The 18,281-nt window shown below is 55.6% G+C and overlaps 1 protein-coding gene across 1 annotated transcript in view; it reads left to right on the forward strand.

The window, feature by feature from the left end:
* LOC142906544 (uncharacterized) overlaps positions 1 to 16,935 on the forward strand; it is a 28,545-nt gene extending 11,610 nt beyond the window's left edge. Inside the window, exons 4-8 of the mRNA XM_076054624.1 lie at positions 22 to 156; positions 1,812 to 1,991; positions 4,626 to 4,754; positions 4,914 to 5,066; positions 5,691 to 16,935. Of these exons, the coding sequence (XP_075910739.1) occupies positions 22 to 156; positions 1,812 to 1,991; positions 4,626 to 4,754; positions 4,914 to 5,066; positions 5,691 to 11,683 (6,590 nt within the window). The 3' untranslated portion in view covers positions 11,684 to 16,935. The remainder of the gene's footprint in view (positions 1 to 21; positions 157 to 1,811; positions 1,992 to 4,625; positions 4,755 to 4,913; positions 5,067 to 5,690) is intronic.
* The last annotated feature ends 1,346 nt before the right edge of the window (positions 16,936 to 18,281 follow it).

Genomic DNA, 18,281 nt, shown 5'->3' on the forward strand with positions numbered 1-18,281 from the left:
TCGCCGTTGTTGTTGTCACAGCCGCGAGTTCCGCGCTGCCCGCGGCTCGCTTCCGGCCGCTGGGAATCAAGACGGAGAACGGCGACGACGGAATCGACGGCACCCGCGGGGTGTGCCGCGGCAACTCCACCGGCAGCACCGGTAGCACCGGTGCCGGTGAGTGTCTCCCTCCCCCCACTTCACCCCCCCCCCCCCACGATGCTCGCTAACAGCGCTTGCCTCGGCAGTATGTTCAGGCTATACGGGGGACCTTTGTCTTGTCTTGATGTGGGGTGTGGCGGTTAGCGCTACGCTGCGCTACGAATCCGGCGGCCCGAGTTGGATTCCCGCTCACGGCCAGCACCCAGTGAGGATTGTCTGAGCCGGTCCCTGGGCCTCCCCTAGGTCGGCTCGGCCTTGAACGAGTACCTGGTGCGGTGCGTAGTGAACACCGCCATTGGGGGAGACAAAGGCGGTCGGGCGTGGTGCTGGTCACCCACCCCATCGTGTGCCATTTCCGGCCTTCATAGGTGCTACTCACTAACAGCACTTGCCCCAACATTCTGTTAAGGCTATAGGGGGATCTTTGCGCTGGGTTCGCGTTATGAAGCTGCGGCCGCCAGAGGGCGCTGCGTTTGGCGCTGCTGCGATATTTAAAGAATTTATTTCTTAAAATACGTACACAGAGACACCGAAGTGTTTTGTGTTTTACCAGGTAAGGCCCACTGAACTATGTAGATCTTCTTCAGGAGAGACCTGGTAATATCACAAATGATAGCAGCTCAACAAAGTGGCTCATCACGTGCACATTCATAGCAGCCAAATAACTCTTAAAGGCTTGACGTTGATGCTAAATATGGAGAGAAAAAACCGGAGGGACCGGAGGAAAATCCACGCGACCACGGCGAGAGAGACACACGCAAACTCCAAATATACAGCAGCAGGCATTGTCAGGGTTGGGATCGACCTCCTGCACACCAGGCGAGGTAGTTAACATCTCCTAGCCACCGTGGCGCCCCGATGGTCTATGAAGCTCTTTTTCACTCATGTCTGAGTCGGGGCAGGTCAGCAAGTTACAATTAAATTTCCGGGAGCGTGCGTGTGCGAGCGATGGCGTAGCGCCGGCGGCACCATTGGACGCGAGTCCGACTTCTCTCCCTGTCTCCGTCTTGGGTCTTCGACCCTCCGTGGGTACGCTGAACTTCTTTGACGCCACCGTACGTAGCCAGTCACGCTAATCTGTGGGTCTCTGTGGGTGTCTCTATGGGCTTGGGTGTCTGTGGGTCTCTGTGTGTGTACTTTGAACTTCTTATGCACCATACTTAGCCAACTGTGCTAATCTATCGGTCTCTATGGGTATCTCTATGGGTGTCTGTAGGTCTCTACGTGTGTGTACGTTGAACACCACCGTACGTAGCCAATCACACTAATCTATCGGTCTCTCTGGGTGTCTGTCTGGTTGTCTGTGGGTCTCTGTGTACATATATTGAACTTCTTATGCACCATACGTAGCCAACTGAGTAATCTATCGGTCTCTGTGGGTATCTCTATGGGTGTCTGTGGGTCTCTACGTGTGTGTACGTTGAACTTCTCTAACACCACCGTACGTAGCCAATCACGCTACTCTGTCGGTCTCTCTGGGTGTCTGTCTGGTTGTCTGTGGGTCTCTGTGTACGTATATTGAACTTCTTATGCACGATACTTAGCCAACTGAGCTAATCTATCGGTCTCTGTGGGTATCTCTTTGGGTGTCTGTGGGTCTCTACGTGTGTGTACGTTGAACACCACCGAACGTAGCCGACCTCGCTAACCGGAGCTGCGTCAATCCCCAGCGGCGAGCGTGGAGGAGGAGGAGGAGGAGACCACTGGGCTTGTCGTCGTCACCACCTCCTCCACCTCCTCGTCCACTGTCGTCACCATTGTAGACATCAAGGAGGAACGGCGTGAGGATGAAGATGAGGAGGCGCCACTCCCCGGGACCGCCGTGAAGCAGGAGGAGGACGTCGACGCCGGTGAGGGACTGGGAGGTCGCCTTTTAAATTAAATCTGTGTGATTAGTTTTCTTATTTTTGTTAATTCTTATTTTATAACAAAAAAATTAGTACTGCTGTATTATTGAAGTAATATTGCCAATTACATTTTTTTCGCTAATATACATTTTTCATACATTGTAACACTTTTATTTTAACATGTCTGTATATTGCGACAATATATTTACATATTGATATAATATTAATATTAACTAATATATGGTGGTGGGGCTCGATAAGGCAGGAGGGGGGCAAACCTCTACAAATCACGCTCACAAAAATGGAGAGAGTTGGGTTCCAGAGGTTCTGTGAGTCGATTTGTTCACACGTTCAAACGCGTTGTACGGCGTGTACGCTAAACACGGGAATGGCTTTAAAAGTTGTATAATCGCCTGTAGATGTCGATGCCACTGGTCCTTCACGTTCTGCAGATGTAGATGCCACTGGTTCTTCACATTCTGCAGATGTAGATGCCACTGGTTCTTCACGTTCTACAGATGTAGATGCCACTGGTTCTTCACGTTCTGCAGATGTAGATGTCACTGGTTCTTCACGTTCTACAGATGTAGATGCCACTGGTTCTTCACGTTCTGCAGATGTAGATGTCATTGGTTCTTCACGTTCTACAGATGTAGATGCCACTGGTTCTTCACGTTCTGCAGATGTAGATGCCACTGGTACTTCACGTTCCGCAGATGTAGATGCCACTGGTTCTTCACGTTCTACAGATGTAGATGCCACTGGTTCTTCACGTTCTGCAGATGTAGATGTCATTGGTTCTTCACGTTCTACAGATGTAGATGCCACTGGTTCTTCACATTCTACAGATGTAGATGCCACTGGTTCTTCACGTTCTGCAGATGTAGATGCCACTGGTACTTCACGTTCCGCAGATGTAGATGCCACTGGTTCTTCACTTTCTGCAGATGTAAATGTCACTGGTTCTTCACGTTCTACAGACGTAGATGCCACTGGTTCTTCACATTCTACAGATGTAGATGCCACTGGTTCTTCATGTTCTGCAGATGTAGATGCCACTGGTTCTTCACATTATGCAGATGTAGATGTCACTGGTTCTTCACGTTCTACAGATGTAGATGCCACTGGTTCCTCACGTTCTGCAGATGTAGATGTCATTGGTTCTTAACGTTCTACAGATGTAGATGCCACTGGTTCTTCACGTTCTGCAGATGTAGATGCCACTGGTACTTCACGTTCTGCAGATGTCGATGCCACTGGTTCTTCACGTTCTGCAGATGTAGATGCCACTGGTTCTTCACGTTCTACAGATGTAGATGTCATTGGTTCTTCACGTTCTACAGATGTAGATGCCACTGGTTCTTCACATTCTACAGATGTAGATGCCACTGGTTCTTCACGTTCTGCAGATGTAGATGCCACTGGTACTTCACGTTCCGCAGATGTAGATGCCACTGGTTCTTCACGTTCTACAGATGTAGATGCCACTGGTTCTTCACGTTCTGCAGATGTAAATGTCACTGGTTCTTCACGTTCTACAGACGTAGATGCCACTGGTTCTTCACATTCTACAGATGTAGATGCCACTGGTTCTTCATGTTCTGCAGATGTAGATGCCACTGGTTCTTCACATTATGCAGATGTAGATGCCACTGGTTCTTCACGTTCTATAGATTTAGATGCCACTGGTTCTTCACGTTCTACAGATGTAGATGCCACTGGTTGTTCACGTTCTACAAATTTAGATGCCACTGGTTCTTCATGTTCAACATATGTAGATGCCACTAGTTCTTCACGTTCTACAGATGTAGATGCCACTGGTTCGTCACGTTCTACAGATGTAGATGCCACTGGTTCTTCATGTTCTGTAGATGTAGATGCCACTGGTTCTTCACGTTCTGCAGATGTAGATGCCACTGGTTCTTTACGTTCTGCAGATGTAGATGCCACTGGTTCTTCACGTTCTGCAGATGTAGATGCCACTGGTTCTTCACGTTCTGCAGATTTAGATGCCACTGGTTCTTCACGTTCAACATATGTAGATGGCACTAGTTCTTCACGTTCTACAGATGTAGATGTCGTTGGTTCTTCACGTCCTGCAGATGTAGATGCCACGGGTTCTTCACGTTCTGCAGATTTAGATGCCACCACCACCGTCTATTGCGTGGTGGTTGAACTTACGACTCTCGATCTGAACGGGCAACTGGACATACGGACCGGGTTTGTTCGTATCTCTGAAAGTTCAAATGCTCATAAGTAGGTGAGTCCCTGTACCGTTTTATTTTACCAGGTAAGGTCCACTGAGCTATAGAGCTCTTTTCAGAAGCAAACCTTGGCCACAAATGATAGCGGCTCAACGAAGTGGTTTATCGTCACGTGAACATTTATAACAACCTAAACGCATGACGTTGATTCCAAATGTGGAGGGAAGACCCGGAGGACCTGGAGAGAAAAATCCACGCGACCACGGGAAGAGAGAGAGCCGCGCAAACTCCAAATATACAGCAGCAGGCATCGTCAGGGCTGGGGATCAAACTCACGACCTCCTGCATACCAGGCCCGTCCATCTTCCAGCTGTTGGCCATCCAAGTCCATCAGAGCCACTGACACCGATGCCAATCGCACTGTCACTTTCAGATCTGTCGCGTCGCGATTCCCGTTTGCTGTTCATCAAACAAGAACCCGTGATTGAGGAGGAGGAGGAAGAGGAGGTGCATGACTCCGACAGTGGGAGGGCGTCACAGCTGGAAGTCACCTCTGGTGAAGGTAAATAAAGTGACGTCGCTTCCATCGTATCTAGCGAGAGAAATGCCCCGTTAAAAAAAAGTTAAGTCCGTACGTACGCACGTTGGGCTTCTTCTGCGCCGTGACGCAGCCAACCATTCCGACTGCACCGTCTCTGTCTCCCCCCCCCACATTCCCCAGGCCCGGGGAGAGAGCTCCAGGCGCCTCCTCGTGGGGCGTCCGAGCACGCCGGTCGCTCAGCGGGGCGCCGAGACGGCGACGGGGGGGAGGGGGAGGGAGAAAACTTGCCAATGTTCATGGAGGTGGAGGTGTGGCTGGACTACCCTGATGACGGTGAGGATGTGTGTGTGTGGGCAGCGGGAGTGAAGCGGTTAGCGCGCTGCGCTATGAACCTGGCCACCTGGGTTCGATTCCCGCTCACGGCCAAAACTGGTGACGATTATGTGAACCGGTCCTGGGCCTCCTCTCGTCCTCAAATGAGTACCTGGTGCGGTTTGTATTGAACACCGCCACTTGGGAGGCAATGGCGGCCGGGCGTGGTGCTGGCCACCCACTCCCCCGTGTGCCGTGCCGACCTTTATGGCTGCTCGCTAACAGCACTTGCCCCTACAGTCTGCTCAAGCTATACGGGGGATCTTTGTTTTTGTTTGTTGAATTTCCTTCGCACCGTACGTAGCCAACCATTCGGAGGTGCGGGGGGAAGGACAACAAACTAAACACACAAAAAGCAGTAGTCCGGTAACCCTGCGTTGTCCGTCAAATCACGATCCACGCTGACACTTGTGATAACGCGCTTTCAATCGCGAGCACACGCACGACACAGGCCCTCTTGCCACCGAATCCTCCTTGCCACCGAGATATCCCAGGCACAGCGCAGTGCCCTGCGGGTTTCCGTCCGTGGCCGCAATTGGAACCGGTTATTTCCCCCCCTCCCTCTCTGCCCGCACCCCGCTCAAGAATGCCTGGCGAGCGACGCGCGGGCAGCGGTGCCCGACGTGCCCAACGACGGCACGGAGAGCGGCAAAGACGGCGAAGCAGAGCTGTTGGGCCGCACAGACGATCGTCGCCACGCCGGGGTGGGCCGGGACGGGCCGCTCGCCGCCGGGGCCGGCCCGCGGGCGCTCAGATGCGCGGCCGCGGGAAGGGGAGCGCGGGCACCTGCGGAACGATCCGCCGCGGGCGACGGGCGGCACGCCGGGACGTTCCCGGACGACGCGGGCCCGGGGCGGCGCCGAGAGGCCCCCCGGGCGACCCTCGGCGAGGCGCCGAGTCCCCCTGAAGCGGCGGCGCCGGCGCGGCCCGCGGCCGAGCCGCGCTCCGAGCGCGGCGAGGGCTCGTCCGGCGGCGGCCAGGAGCCGCGGGGCCTCTCGGGAGCGGTCGAGCCGCGAGCCCCCGCGGCGACGACGCCGGAGCCGCGGGAGAAGCGCCTCGGGTGCGACACGTGCCGCAAGACGTTCGTGAACAACGCGGGCCTGCAGATGCACCGGAAGATGCACGCGCGCGACTGGCGGAAGCGGCAGGCCAGCCCCGCGGGGCCGGGCGGCGGGCCGCACGCCGGCGACCGGGGCTCGGGGAGGCGGCCGCCGGGGGCGCCCTCCGCGTCGACCGTCCGGGCCCGCGTCGCGCGGGATTGGCGGTACGAGTGCGGCGCGTGCGGCAAGGCGTTTGCGAGCGAGAGGGGCTTTCGGATCCACCGGAAGAAGCACGCGCGGCTGGCGCAGATGCACAACGCCCGGCTCAAGAGGTGGGCGCGGCCTCGGCCGGGCGCGGGGGGGACGGCGCTCGCGTGGGGAGCGGGAGAGGAGCGATGCCTCGGGGAGCCATCGGCAGAGGCGTCCGACGGTCTCTCGGACGGCCCGCGGGACGGGACGGGGACGAGCGAGTGCGGCCGCTGGGTTTTCAACCGCGCGGGCCCGCCGGCGTCTCGGACCAACCGCCGGAAGAAGGCGCCGGGTCGGCAAGTTCGGCGACCCGTCGCGCCCCACGCGGACAAGCAGCGCATCTGCAAGGAGTGCGGGGAGGAGCTCGGCGATGACGAGAGCCCGTGTGCGCACCGCTGCGAGCAGCCGAGCGACGAGGCGCGTCCGGGCGCGCAGGAGGAGGAGGAGGGGGGGGCCGGGTACACGTGCGACCGGTGCGGGACGGAGTGCGTGAACGGGCGAGGGCTGAGCATTCATTACAGCAAGCACCTGAGGGAGGAGGCGTGGAGCTACCGCTTGGCGCGCTCGCCGCCGAGCCCCCAGCGGAACCCGCAGCCCGCGGGCGACTTCGATCTCTGGAACGGCCGGCACAGGTGCGAGGTGTGCGGGAAGGGCTGCTCGAACAAAGCGGGCCTGCAGTCGCATCGCAAAAAGCACGCCAGGGAGGCCGTGGAGAGCGGGGGCGGGGCGGACTGCAGGGCGCGCCCACGGCTCGGGGCGGAGGCGAGCCGGCGAGAGCGCGCGGGGCGAAGCTCGGAGCCGTCGGAGGCGCCGGTCGCCGGCGAGAGCCCGGGGGAGGACGGGGAACGCGAGCTCGAAGGCCGGGGCAACGGGCCCGGCGCCGGACGCGCGGCGGACTCGCGTCGCTCCGGAGGCGGGGGTGAGGCGCCGCGGAGCCGGCCCGGCGAGGAGCCGGCGTCCCAACGCTCGCGGGAGAACCGCCAGGGCGTCCGGCGTGACTGCGAAGAGTCCGGCAGGGGGATGGAGTCGAGCGGCGCACCGAGCGCGCGGTTCCGGTGCGAGGAGTGCGGCAGAGAGTTCGACGGCCGTCACGGGCTGCAGGTGCACCGTTACAAACACGCCAGGGAGGCGCGGAGCCCCCCGAAGCCCGAGCCGCGGGAGAACCAGCAGGGGAGCCAGCACAGCAGGTGTGACGAGTGCGGCAAGGAGTTCGAGTCGAGCCGCGCGCTCAACGTGCACCGCTTCAAGCACACGAGGGATTCGGAGAGGCGGCTCGTCCCGGAACCGACGGCGAGCCACCAAGGCGTGCCGCAGCCCCAGGCACAGGGGCGCCCGGAGAGGAGCCAGTACGGCTGCGACGAGTGCGGGAAGGATTTTGACACCATTCATGGGCTGCACGTGCATCTCAGCAAACACTCGAGAGAGGCGCAGACCCAGCTGCCACAGGACTCGGCGGCTGTTGTTGCTATGGGCAGCAGCAGCAGCAGCCTCCCGAACGTGCAGGTGAACCCAGCGACGGGCCAGCACGGGCGCGGCGAGTGCGGACACGAATTCGACGCCGAGAAAGGCCTGCAGGTGCACCGTCATAAACACTTCACGGGGGCAGAGGGTCAGCTCGTCGAGGAACCGATGGCAAAATTCCTCAAAGGCACGCCACAGCCCAAGTTGCAGAGCAGCCATCGGGGCGGGGGGGGGCAGCACCGGTGCGAAGAGTGCGGCAAGGGGTTCGGCTCGAGTCACGCCAAGAACATCCACCGCTTCAAGCACAAGAGGGAGGCGCAGAGCCAGCTCGCTGAAAACCCGCCGCCAGGCCGCCTCGACGCTTCGCAGCGCGAATCCCACGAGAACGTTGCGAGGGTCCAGCACCGGTGCGAGGAGTGCGGCAGAGAGTTCGACGGCCGTCACGGGCTGCAGGTGCACCGTTACAAACACGCCAGGGAGGCGCGGGGCCCGCTCGGCGAGGAGCCGGCGTCCGACTGCGCGCGGAGCCCCCCGAAGCCCGAGTCGCGGGAGAACCAGCAGGGGAGCCAGCACAGCAGGTGTGACGAGTGCGGCAAGGAGTTCGAGTCGAGCCGCGCGCTCAACGTGCACCGCTTCAAGCACACGAGGGATTCGGAGAGGCGGCTCGTCCCGGAACCGACGGCGGATTGCCCAAAAAGCTCACCGCGTGGGTCGCAGGAGCGTCCGGAGGCGAGCCTGCACCGGTGCGAAGAGTGCGGCAAGGGGTTCGGCAGCAGTCACGCCAAGAACGTCCACCGCTTCAAGCACAAGCGGGAGGCGCGGAGCCAGCCGGCCGAGCAGCCGTCGTCAAATCACCGGGACGTTCCGCGGCTCCAACCGCGAGAAGGGGACGTCGACGGGACGACGCTGCACGAGTGCGAAGAGTGCGGCAAGAGGTTTGGCACCAGCCGCGCGATGAATATCCACCGCTTCAAGCACACGAGGGATTCGCAGAGGCGGCTCGTTCAGGAACCAGCGGCCGACTACCAAAACGTGCCACAGCCCGAATCGCAAGAGCGTCCGGAGGCGAGCCTGCACCGGTGCGAAGAGTGCGGCAAGGGGTTCGGCTCGAGTCACGCCAAGAACGTCCACCGCTACAAACACAAGAGGGAGGCGGAGAGCCGGCTCGCTGAACAGCTGTCGTCCAATCACTCGGAAAGCTCACAGCCCAGAGTGCCGGAGAATCCGCAGGAGGAGAGCCAGCACAGGTGCGACGAGTGTGGAAAGGACTTTGATAGCATTCGGGACCTGCAGGTGCATCGTTACAGCCACGCAAAAGAAGCGCAGAACCGGGTTGCTGACGGGCAGATGTTGAATCGTCCAGGCAGCTCGTCACGGCCTGACACGCGGAAGAGTTGGCACGAAAGGCAACACGTATGCAAAGAGTGCGGCGAGGAGTTTGACTTCGTACGAGACCTGCAAGTTCACATTTATAAGCATGCAAGGGAGAGGCAGATACAACTTAATGAGAGGCCAGTTTCAAAACACGTCGAAAGGGCAGTGTCTGAAGTTCAACAAAGCTCAGGGAAGACCCAGTACAAACGTGAAGAGTATGGGGAAGAGCTTAACACCAATCGTGGGCCGAGTACACATTTTGCCAAACACATGGGAGAGGCGGAGTATCAACCTCCCCAGAATCCAGCATTTGTTACCATCGACGGCGCTCTGACTAAAGCACCAAAGAGCTCACTGCATGGGCAGCAGGAGGGCCTGCATCGGTGCGAAGAGTGCGGCAAGGGATTTGGCACCAGCCGCGCGATGAATATCCACCGCTTCAAGCACACGAGGGATTCGCAGAGGCAGCTCGTTCAGGAACCAACGGCGAACTACCAAAACGTGCAACAGCCCAAATCGCAAGAGCGTCCGGAGGTGAGCCAGTACAGGTGTGAAGAGTGCGGCAAGGGGTTCAACTCGAGTCGTGGCCTGCAGGTACATCGTTTCAAGCATACGAGAGAGGGAGAGGGCCAACTCGTTCAGCAACCAATATTTATTCACCTAGAAAGCTCTTCAGAACCTGAAGAGCAGAAGAGCGAGCAGGGATGCCAGTACGTGGAGTACGGACAGGAATTTAACATGATTCAAGATCCGGGAGTGCATTTGTATAAGCAGGACATAGAGGCATATCACAAGCTTAGCGAAAGGCCGATTTCGAAGGGTTCAAAAAGGTCACTGTCTGATGCGCAAGAAACCGCTAAGACGAGCCTGCACCACTGCGAAGAGTGCGGCAAGGGATTTGCCACCAGTCACGCGAAAAATATCCACCGCTTCAAGCACAAGCGGGAGGCGCAGAGCCAGTTTGCCGAGCAGCAGCCGGCCAATCACCGGGACGTTCCGCGGCCCGAATCGCGAGAAGGGGACGTCGACGGGACGACGCTGCACGAGTGCGAAGAGTGCGGCAAGGGATTTGGCACCAGCCGCGCGATGAATATCCACCGCTTCAAGCACACGAGGGATTCGCAGAGGCAGCTCGTTCAGGAATCAGCGGCGAACTACCAAAATGTGCCACAGCCTAAATCCCGAGATTATCCGGAGGTGAGCCAGTACAGGTGTGAAGAGTGCGGCAAGGGGTTCAACTCGAGTCGTGGGCTGCAAGTACATCGTTTCAAGCACACGAGAGAGGGAGAGGGCCAACTCGTTCAGCAACCGATATTTATTCACCTAGAAAGCTCTTCAGAACCTGAAGAGCAGAAGAGCGAGCAGGGAAGCCAGTACGTGGAGGATGCACTGGAATTTGATAATATTCAAAGCCAATATAAGCATGAGAGAGAGGCATATCGCAACCTTGGCGTGACGCCGATTTCGAAAGACTCGCAAAGATCACTATCTGAAGTGCAACAAATTACTGAGAAGCGCCTGTACCGGTGTGAAGAGTGTGGGAAGGAATTTGGTACCAGGAAAGGCCATGAAGTGCATCGTTTGAAACACACCAAAGATGCACAGGGCCATGGTGTTGAATTGGAAATTTCAAGTCACCCAGAAACTTTGCCATCCAAAGCGCAAAAGAACCCAGAACAGAACCGGCACCAGTGCGGAGAGTGTGGGAAAGAGTTCGGCACCTTTCGCGGGCTCAGTATACATTTTAGTAATCACAGTATGGAGGCACAGAACCGCCTTCCACAGAAGCAAGCGGCCGCTGGCGCAGAAGACTCGCTGCCCCTTGCACAGAAGAGCCTGGAGAAGATCCAGCACGGATGTGAAGAGTGCGGGAAGGAGTTTGACAGCTACAGGGGCCTGCAAGTGCATTACTTTAAGCACAGGAGAGAAGCGGAGGACCAGCTCAACGAGGAGTCGATGCCAAAACGCCACAAGGCCACCACGCAGCCCGAAGTAATGGAGGTCGATCGGGAGAGCCAGCACATGTGCGAAGAGTGTGGGAAGGAATTCGGCAACTATCTGGGCTTGCAAATACATCGAAGCAAGCATGCGAAAGAGGTGCAGAGGCATCTCCATCAGCGGACGCTTGCCGATCACTTCGAAAGCTGGCAGCCGAATGCGCAAGACGACGCGCGGACGAGCGACCGCAACGAGTGCGGGAAGGAATTTGACGCCGTTCGAGACCTGCAGGTGCATCGTTACAACCACACGAAACAGGGGCCATATGGCCCCATCCCGCAGCATCGCTTGCAGAGCGGTGCACCGCTCGGCTTGCACGCCGCCAACCCAATGGCGAAGCTGTATGCGTGCAAAAAGTGTGGAATCGTGTTCCCGAATGAGCAAAGCCTGCAGTTGCACCAGAAGAAGCACGTGGCAGACACGGAGGCAGCGAGCGGCCAACGAACGGGGGATTGAGAATATTTTTGGGAAATCCAGAGGCTGGCATGTGGTGGTCGAGTGTTATCTGAGACACCCTTTAAGGTGGAGGAAATGGTTGGCTGGGCACAGGTAGCTATATTGCAGGCAGGGGTTGGAGAAGAGAATCGGCGTGTTCCAATGAAATGTGATGAAGTGTTTCACTAAATGCGCATCCGCAATTACTGGCGAAGTGGTGTTCGTTTAAGTGACCGCGCACTAAGCGATGGCATTCTTGGTTCGCTATAACCTTAGTAGCTTCGTGTTTGTTCGTCATCACAGCCTCAAAAGCATTTACTGTAATTGCTCCCTATTAGCAGAATATTTAGTAAGCATTTGGGGAAACTAGCTGTAAAGACATGCGACGAGACGCATTTCCCGTCAAGTGCTTATCAGTATGTAATAACTACTAGTTGTGGGAGCGCTCTCTTGGGAAGAGGTGGTGGGCACTTTTTGTCACAGTCGCCAACAGAAATGGCCGCCGTAGCACATTGCCTGGCTATGGGACCATCATCAAGGCCTTGTGTGCAAACGAACTAGAGGTGCACGTTGGAACAAGACTTGGAGGCAAACTCGTGTCTGGTAAGCACTTAAAACGGGCGGGCTTTTGGAGCCTTTTGGAAGCCTGCACGCCCAATGAAAGGGCGTGAGAATGATGCAGTTAGTTTTCTAGGCCTTGTGCAAGCCCAGCGGTGATGTGTGGTTCACTTTGTTTGAATCTTAACGGCAAATTCTCCGTAGAGAGCCACGTGACAAGAGAGGGCATTTTGGTTGCGGGCACTTAGTGATCACAGCACTGGGGAGCAGCTCGCGACTTTGCTGCGTTGCCGGCAACGATTTGCATCGCAGCCGCGCGCGCTACAGTTCGGTGACCTGTGCAAGATAACCGCGGTGCGGCAAAGCACGAGCCAGTACGGCACAATGAATGAGACGTCCGTCGCATCTCGGTACGCTCAGGGCAGGCAAAGAAGTTCCACATACATAGTGGCAGGAGCAAGAAAGTTCCAGCCAGGCTTACACCGACATCCTGGATTTGGGCCCAAGTCTACCGTGAGCATGGGGTTGGGATCAACTGGCGATCGCCTCGCAGGCTGCAGCAGCAGCAGGAACCAAAGTGACGTCAAACTCTTAGGCAGCTCTGACTGCCCTCCTCGTCGAGGGCCAGATCCTATTCAGCAAAGGGACCCACACAGAGCGCCTCAACAGGGGTCGATGATGCCAGGAGAGCAGAGCCACCTCGGCACTTTCTGCTCGGTTCGCACCCCTGGACGCTCGACCCAGCGGCAGTGCGGCAGGTTAAATCTACCGTTAGACTGCCCTACCACTGGCACTTTGCCAGAGGCAAGGTCAAGCCGAAGTGGCCCCAGCGGCAGCCCCGACGCAGCTGCTCCCGTCTCCTACGTGCACAGGAGGGGGGCGCGTACGACAACGTAGGGCGTGCATGCGCGCCGTCGTGCGGGCGGTGTTACCGGTTGGACTTCCAGGAGCTACACCTCGCTTCAGCAGATATCGACCGTCACTTCCAAGCGGAGGACCCGGAGCTTGCCTCGGCCTCTCAAGCAGGAGGATTTGCGACCGTTCGACATTCAGGCCATGGATTTGGTAGCAGTTTATCAACAATAAGGCCAAGGGGTTTTACTCCACATCTTTCATGGGAAGAAGAAAAAAATGTCAGGGTTTTTCAGGGCAATATTAGATCTCAGAAAGCTCAACGTTTTCCTTAAGAAGGAACGTTTCAAAACGGAGTCGTTGCGTGCCCATCAGGAACGCGCAACAATGATGATTCTGGATTACGTCGGTGGGTCTACAGTGTGCTTACCTCCACGTGCCAATGAAAACTCACTGCTTTCAGTAACGTAAGGTTCTTCCAACCTGGAAGAGCAACACAAATACCGAGCATTGCCTTGTAGGGCTGGATTTGGCCCCAAGGGTATTCACGTAAATCCTGGTGACCTTGGTGGCAGAATCAGGGAAATGGGGATCCACATTTACCTCGATAACCGGTTCACCACTGGTGGTGAAACCAGTGAAGTGTGCGTCCTACAGCCAACAGCGCCTTCACTACCTCAGTGGCGACGTCCGGACGGATCAGGGGTCTGACACGCTTGCCACGACAAGAAGGGCCTTCACCGTCAGCCAAACAGGCTTGGGCCCTGCATGACAGGCCAGTGACCCGGGCAAGAGAGACGTTTTGATCCTACTTGAGTCACGTGGCCTCAACTATGGAAATGGTACTCTTGGCCAGATTCTGTGATTGAGACCCGCTCATGCAGCCTCAGGCAGTGGGGTCAATCTAACCGAGCGGGCCTGTCGGGAGCCCTCCTTTGGTGGACAGCACGGGGGACAATCTTTACGAGGTGCGGCTGTTGGTAATTTCTCCCTCGCATGAATATACGTGCACGGTGTCCCAGTAGGTTCTGCGGAAGTGCTGCCAAGACCACGTGACTCTGGAGAAGCCTAGACGGGCCAGCTTCGATGGTCCCTTGGGATCCCGAGACTTGTGTTGGACGTGCGTTTATGCTTCCGCTCTCCAAGCCCCTGGCCGCAGCGTCTTGATGACTACTGACGTTGAAGGCTGCTTTCCGAGCGGCCTTTGCCTCTGCCAGAAGGCTAGGCGAGTTACAGGCTTTATTCGCTCCATGCCCCCCGTTGTGGATTGCCAGGCCGACAAGGTTGTCCTGAAGATCTCAACCTCAGTGTCTGCCCAGGGTGGGAGAGGGGTTAACTTTTCATCCGCAACAGGGGAGCTACTTTTGCCAACTTAGTGTCTGGCTCCTTTTGCATCGGACAGACGGAGAGCTCTCCACGGGTTGGGTGTGGCCGAGAGCACTAAGATTTTTACATACAAAGGACAATGAGCGGGTGACGATCACGGCAGCGGTTCGTTCTTTATGGAAAACACCGTCAAGGTTAACACGGCCACAGAGGTCCAGATTTCCATACTGCTAAAAGAACGCATCGGACGTTGTTACGCATTGGCCTAGAGCAGGGGTGGGGAACCTTTTTTTCTGCCAAGGGCCATTTGGATATTTATAACATCATTCGCGGGCCATACAAAATTAAATTCATGTTGCTATGAAAAAGCTCCTAGATTTATTGAATTTCGAGTCGTGCGGTTGCCTTGGCAGGGCCAGACCAAATTATTTTGCGGGCCTCATACGGCCCAGGGGCCGGACGTCCCCCACCCCTGGCCTAGAGGGAAGATTGCATCGGGCGTTGTTACACTCCCCTTCCCCTGAGAGTCTGAGAGCCCATTCCACTCGGACGGTACCATCGCGGGCTTGGGCGTCCTACCTTGCCGTTGGGTGCCACTTGCAGGTTCGGCGACTGTGGAGATGGCCGCGCCACGTTTGCAAGGTACTGCGGGCCTGGGCTCCCTTTTTTTTTGACCTCGGCGTGATCAGGCCACGTCCAGGGATGTGGCCTGACCCCTCCACCTGGTCTCCGCCATTCTTCGCTCCTGTTTCTCGTTGTCGAGGTTAGCCAGGTGACCGGTGGGATGGCGCGGCATGGATCAGAGAGACGAGGAGGTACAAAACCTCAACGTTGTTGGTGCAGGAGAACGCAGCCGAGATACATTTTTAGCTGGTCAAAATGTTAAGAGCGTGATCTTGTTGAAGTATATATATAAAAAAAAGAGGGACTGGTTTATCAATATTTATATACATTTGGACTGTGACTTGTTATGCTGTATACTACAACAGTCACGTGCATGCCCCATTCAACATATGTTTATTTACAAAAAAAGTATGGTTCACTGTGAAGCTGCTGGGAGTGGGGATATGACATGTTGCAGGATACGTGACATTTGTAGAGGAAATCGCCGTCAGCAGCTGACGCATTATTTCTACGCGCAAAATGAGAACCGTTTGGTGTGAACTGACAAAAGGGCGGTGACGCCATTTACCTCGTTTCTCTGATCGCTGGCATCGAGCCATCGCAGGGCTGGATCCGTGAGCCTGTTGGGCGGTGGAATTCTCCCGGAGGCCGATATCTTTCTTGACGCCCGAGGACGGATCCGCGTTTGTCGGCGTTCGCGGTTCGCGAACACCGACCAAGCTTCAGAGTACGATTCAGAGGTGCGGGAGAGGTTGGATCAATCGAAGAGTCTCAAGATTCTGACAGAGAGGGGCGGGTGTCGTGACGCCGACGACGTGCAGGGCAGCGAGAGATTTCCGGGTGGCCAGAGGTGAGAGCCTGCGACGTTCAAGAGGGAGAGGCGAGCTTGGCACGGCCGAGGCCACCTGACGAAGATTATTGGAGGCTGCGAGTGGGGGGGGGGGGGGGTTAGTTGAGGGGACCGCACGACGAGACGACGGGAAGCTTGAACGCCACCGGTCGGGGCTCGGACCGCGTTTTTGCAAACGGGAGGATGGTGACTTTGCGCGAGAGGATGCCGTTTTTTAGTTACTGCAAGCCACCGAATTGCAGCAACGAATGCATTCAAAGGAACGGATGAAGCTGGTGGGAGGGGGGGGGGGGTGCGGTCGCGTTCTCCCGCCCGAGCGCTCTCCGCGGTGGGAGGGGGGGCGCGCGAAGCGCTGGTTGCTGGATGCACTGCGAAGACGCTCCGAGATTTTGTTTGTGTGTGCACGGCTTGCGAGAGGTTGCAGGCACGGCCTGCATCCACACTGCCAAGTGGGCAGTGGGTGTTTTGCCAACTCGGTGGTTCAGGAGGCGGAGGAGGAGGAGGGTGGCGATTGGAAACTGGTGCAGATTTTAACGAAGGTGTCGGACGGACCGGAAACGTGGGGAAGCGTGAGCGTGTGGTTCAAGCTAAATGTCCTCCAGCATTTGCATGTTTTGGAGCTGTCATCGTCATAAGTTATGGAAAGATGTGTGTTTAGTGATTGTCTCACAATGCAAAGTAGCGGCACCAAGGAAAGACTTTTTCGTGGTGCAAACAAAACTAAAGACCCACCGTGGTCAGAGGCACCTAGCGCTGAAGACGTATAGCGAGTAATATTTTTTTCGAGTAACCATTAAATAGTTTGTAAATAAAGCAAACTCTCCCGGGCCGAGTTGGTAAACTGAACCTAAAGAACTCTATACTGTATCTTCTAAGTTTGAGGTTGGAGGGGGGAAATGACAGCATTTCGTTTAAAAGGTCATTGTACACTTTGAGTTAGTTCAGGTGTAAGCGTAATGTCAGTCGGTTTTATTTCTTGTATTGTTGCCGATTGGATTGTTTTTATATTCTTTCAAAATGTTACCCAGTGTGAAATCGTAAATAAAGATTTGTTCCAGGGGGACTTGCAGAGCCAGGGCCTCATTGAATGGCCTTGCATGTTTCTGTTGACATTGCTTCTGGAGCCCACTAAAAGCAACTCTGCCTTTCGTAGGATGTAATTAGAGATAATCTACAAACATTGGTGGGTGAACATTGCTCAGATACTGAGTGCGCGGATCCCGCCATCTCCAGAACAGTAAGAAAATAACGATATCTTTTGAGTATCATCTGCATTATACGGTGCAGGGATTTCTCTACTTACAAATATTCGACTTTCAGAGATGCGCACAAACCCCGTCCGGTATGTCCAGTTGCCTGTTTGGACCGAGAGTCGTAAGTGGCATCTACATCTAAAGGAGGTTATACAATTTTTAAAGCCATGACCCGTGTGTTTAGTGTACATGCCGTACAACATGTTTGGATCGACAGGTGTAAAGTTCGACTTACGATCAAATCGACTGTTAACAGACCTCTGGAACCTCATTCATAAGCAGAGGTGTCCCTGTATTAGTGTGTAGTAGTGTAGTATATGTAGTGTATAATGTAGTTTAGTCATATAACACATTCCTGCGGAGGGAGCTGGTAGGAACGTTGGGTTGCTCGGTCAATGGTCAGGGTCAACGGCACCACCACGTGGTGCATTCTGCAAATATGCCCGACTGTGAGGGTGGGCACAAGCCGGCGTGAGTAGGTTAAACGTTGAGTTTTATAAGGGCACCACGGGGTGACCAGCATTTTTGGATGCACGACGGACGGACGGACACAATAATCCCCTGTGGGCTGGTGTAACCAGGAGGTTCCTACCAGTATAATAGTGTAGTAGTATAAGCTGTCTCTGGTGTGGACCAATCAGTTTCAAAGACAATGCATCATCATACTATCGGAGTGTGGTTTTTGTTTGCATTCTGAACACAAGTATTGTGGTCAATGCGGACACGATTCATAGTAAAAAAAGGTTTCAGTTTGGTGTTTTAACATCTCAACACGGCTGTTTTGTTGCCAGAAAAATGGGGGGGAAACCCTCTTATCATTGCCTAGTGTAGTGTTTACTTTGAACTTCTTTCGCACCGTGCGTAGCCAACCGTGTCAATGATTCTCACGTGCGAGCATGCGCGCACCACAAGTGCCGTTGTGTGGTTACTGCTGACTTGATGATTCCTTGCAATCCATTTGGCGTTTGAACTCCTGTTGGCATTAGGGACCGTCCATAAATGACGTCACGCACCTAGAGGGAGGGGGGAGGGGTTTAGACATTTGTGACGAGGGGGAGTTTGAGAAACGTGACGTCACATCAAACTTTAAATAAATAGACAACACGTTCTACTTAATTAACTAGACTTTTTATTAATTGTTTTCTCCTACAACATC

The sequence above is a fragment of the Petromyzon marinus genome, chromosome 66 (assembly GCF_048934315.1).
Source record: "Petromyzon marinus isolate PM22_M1 ecotype Great Lakes invasive population chromosome 66, UKy_Petmar_22M1.pri1.0, whole genome shotgun sequence".
NCBI classification, from domain to species: domain Eukaryota; kingdom Metazoa; phylum Chordata; class Hyperoartia; order Petromyzontiformes; family Petromyzontidae; genus Petromyzon; species Petromyzon marinus.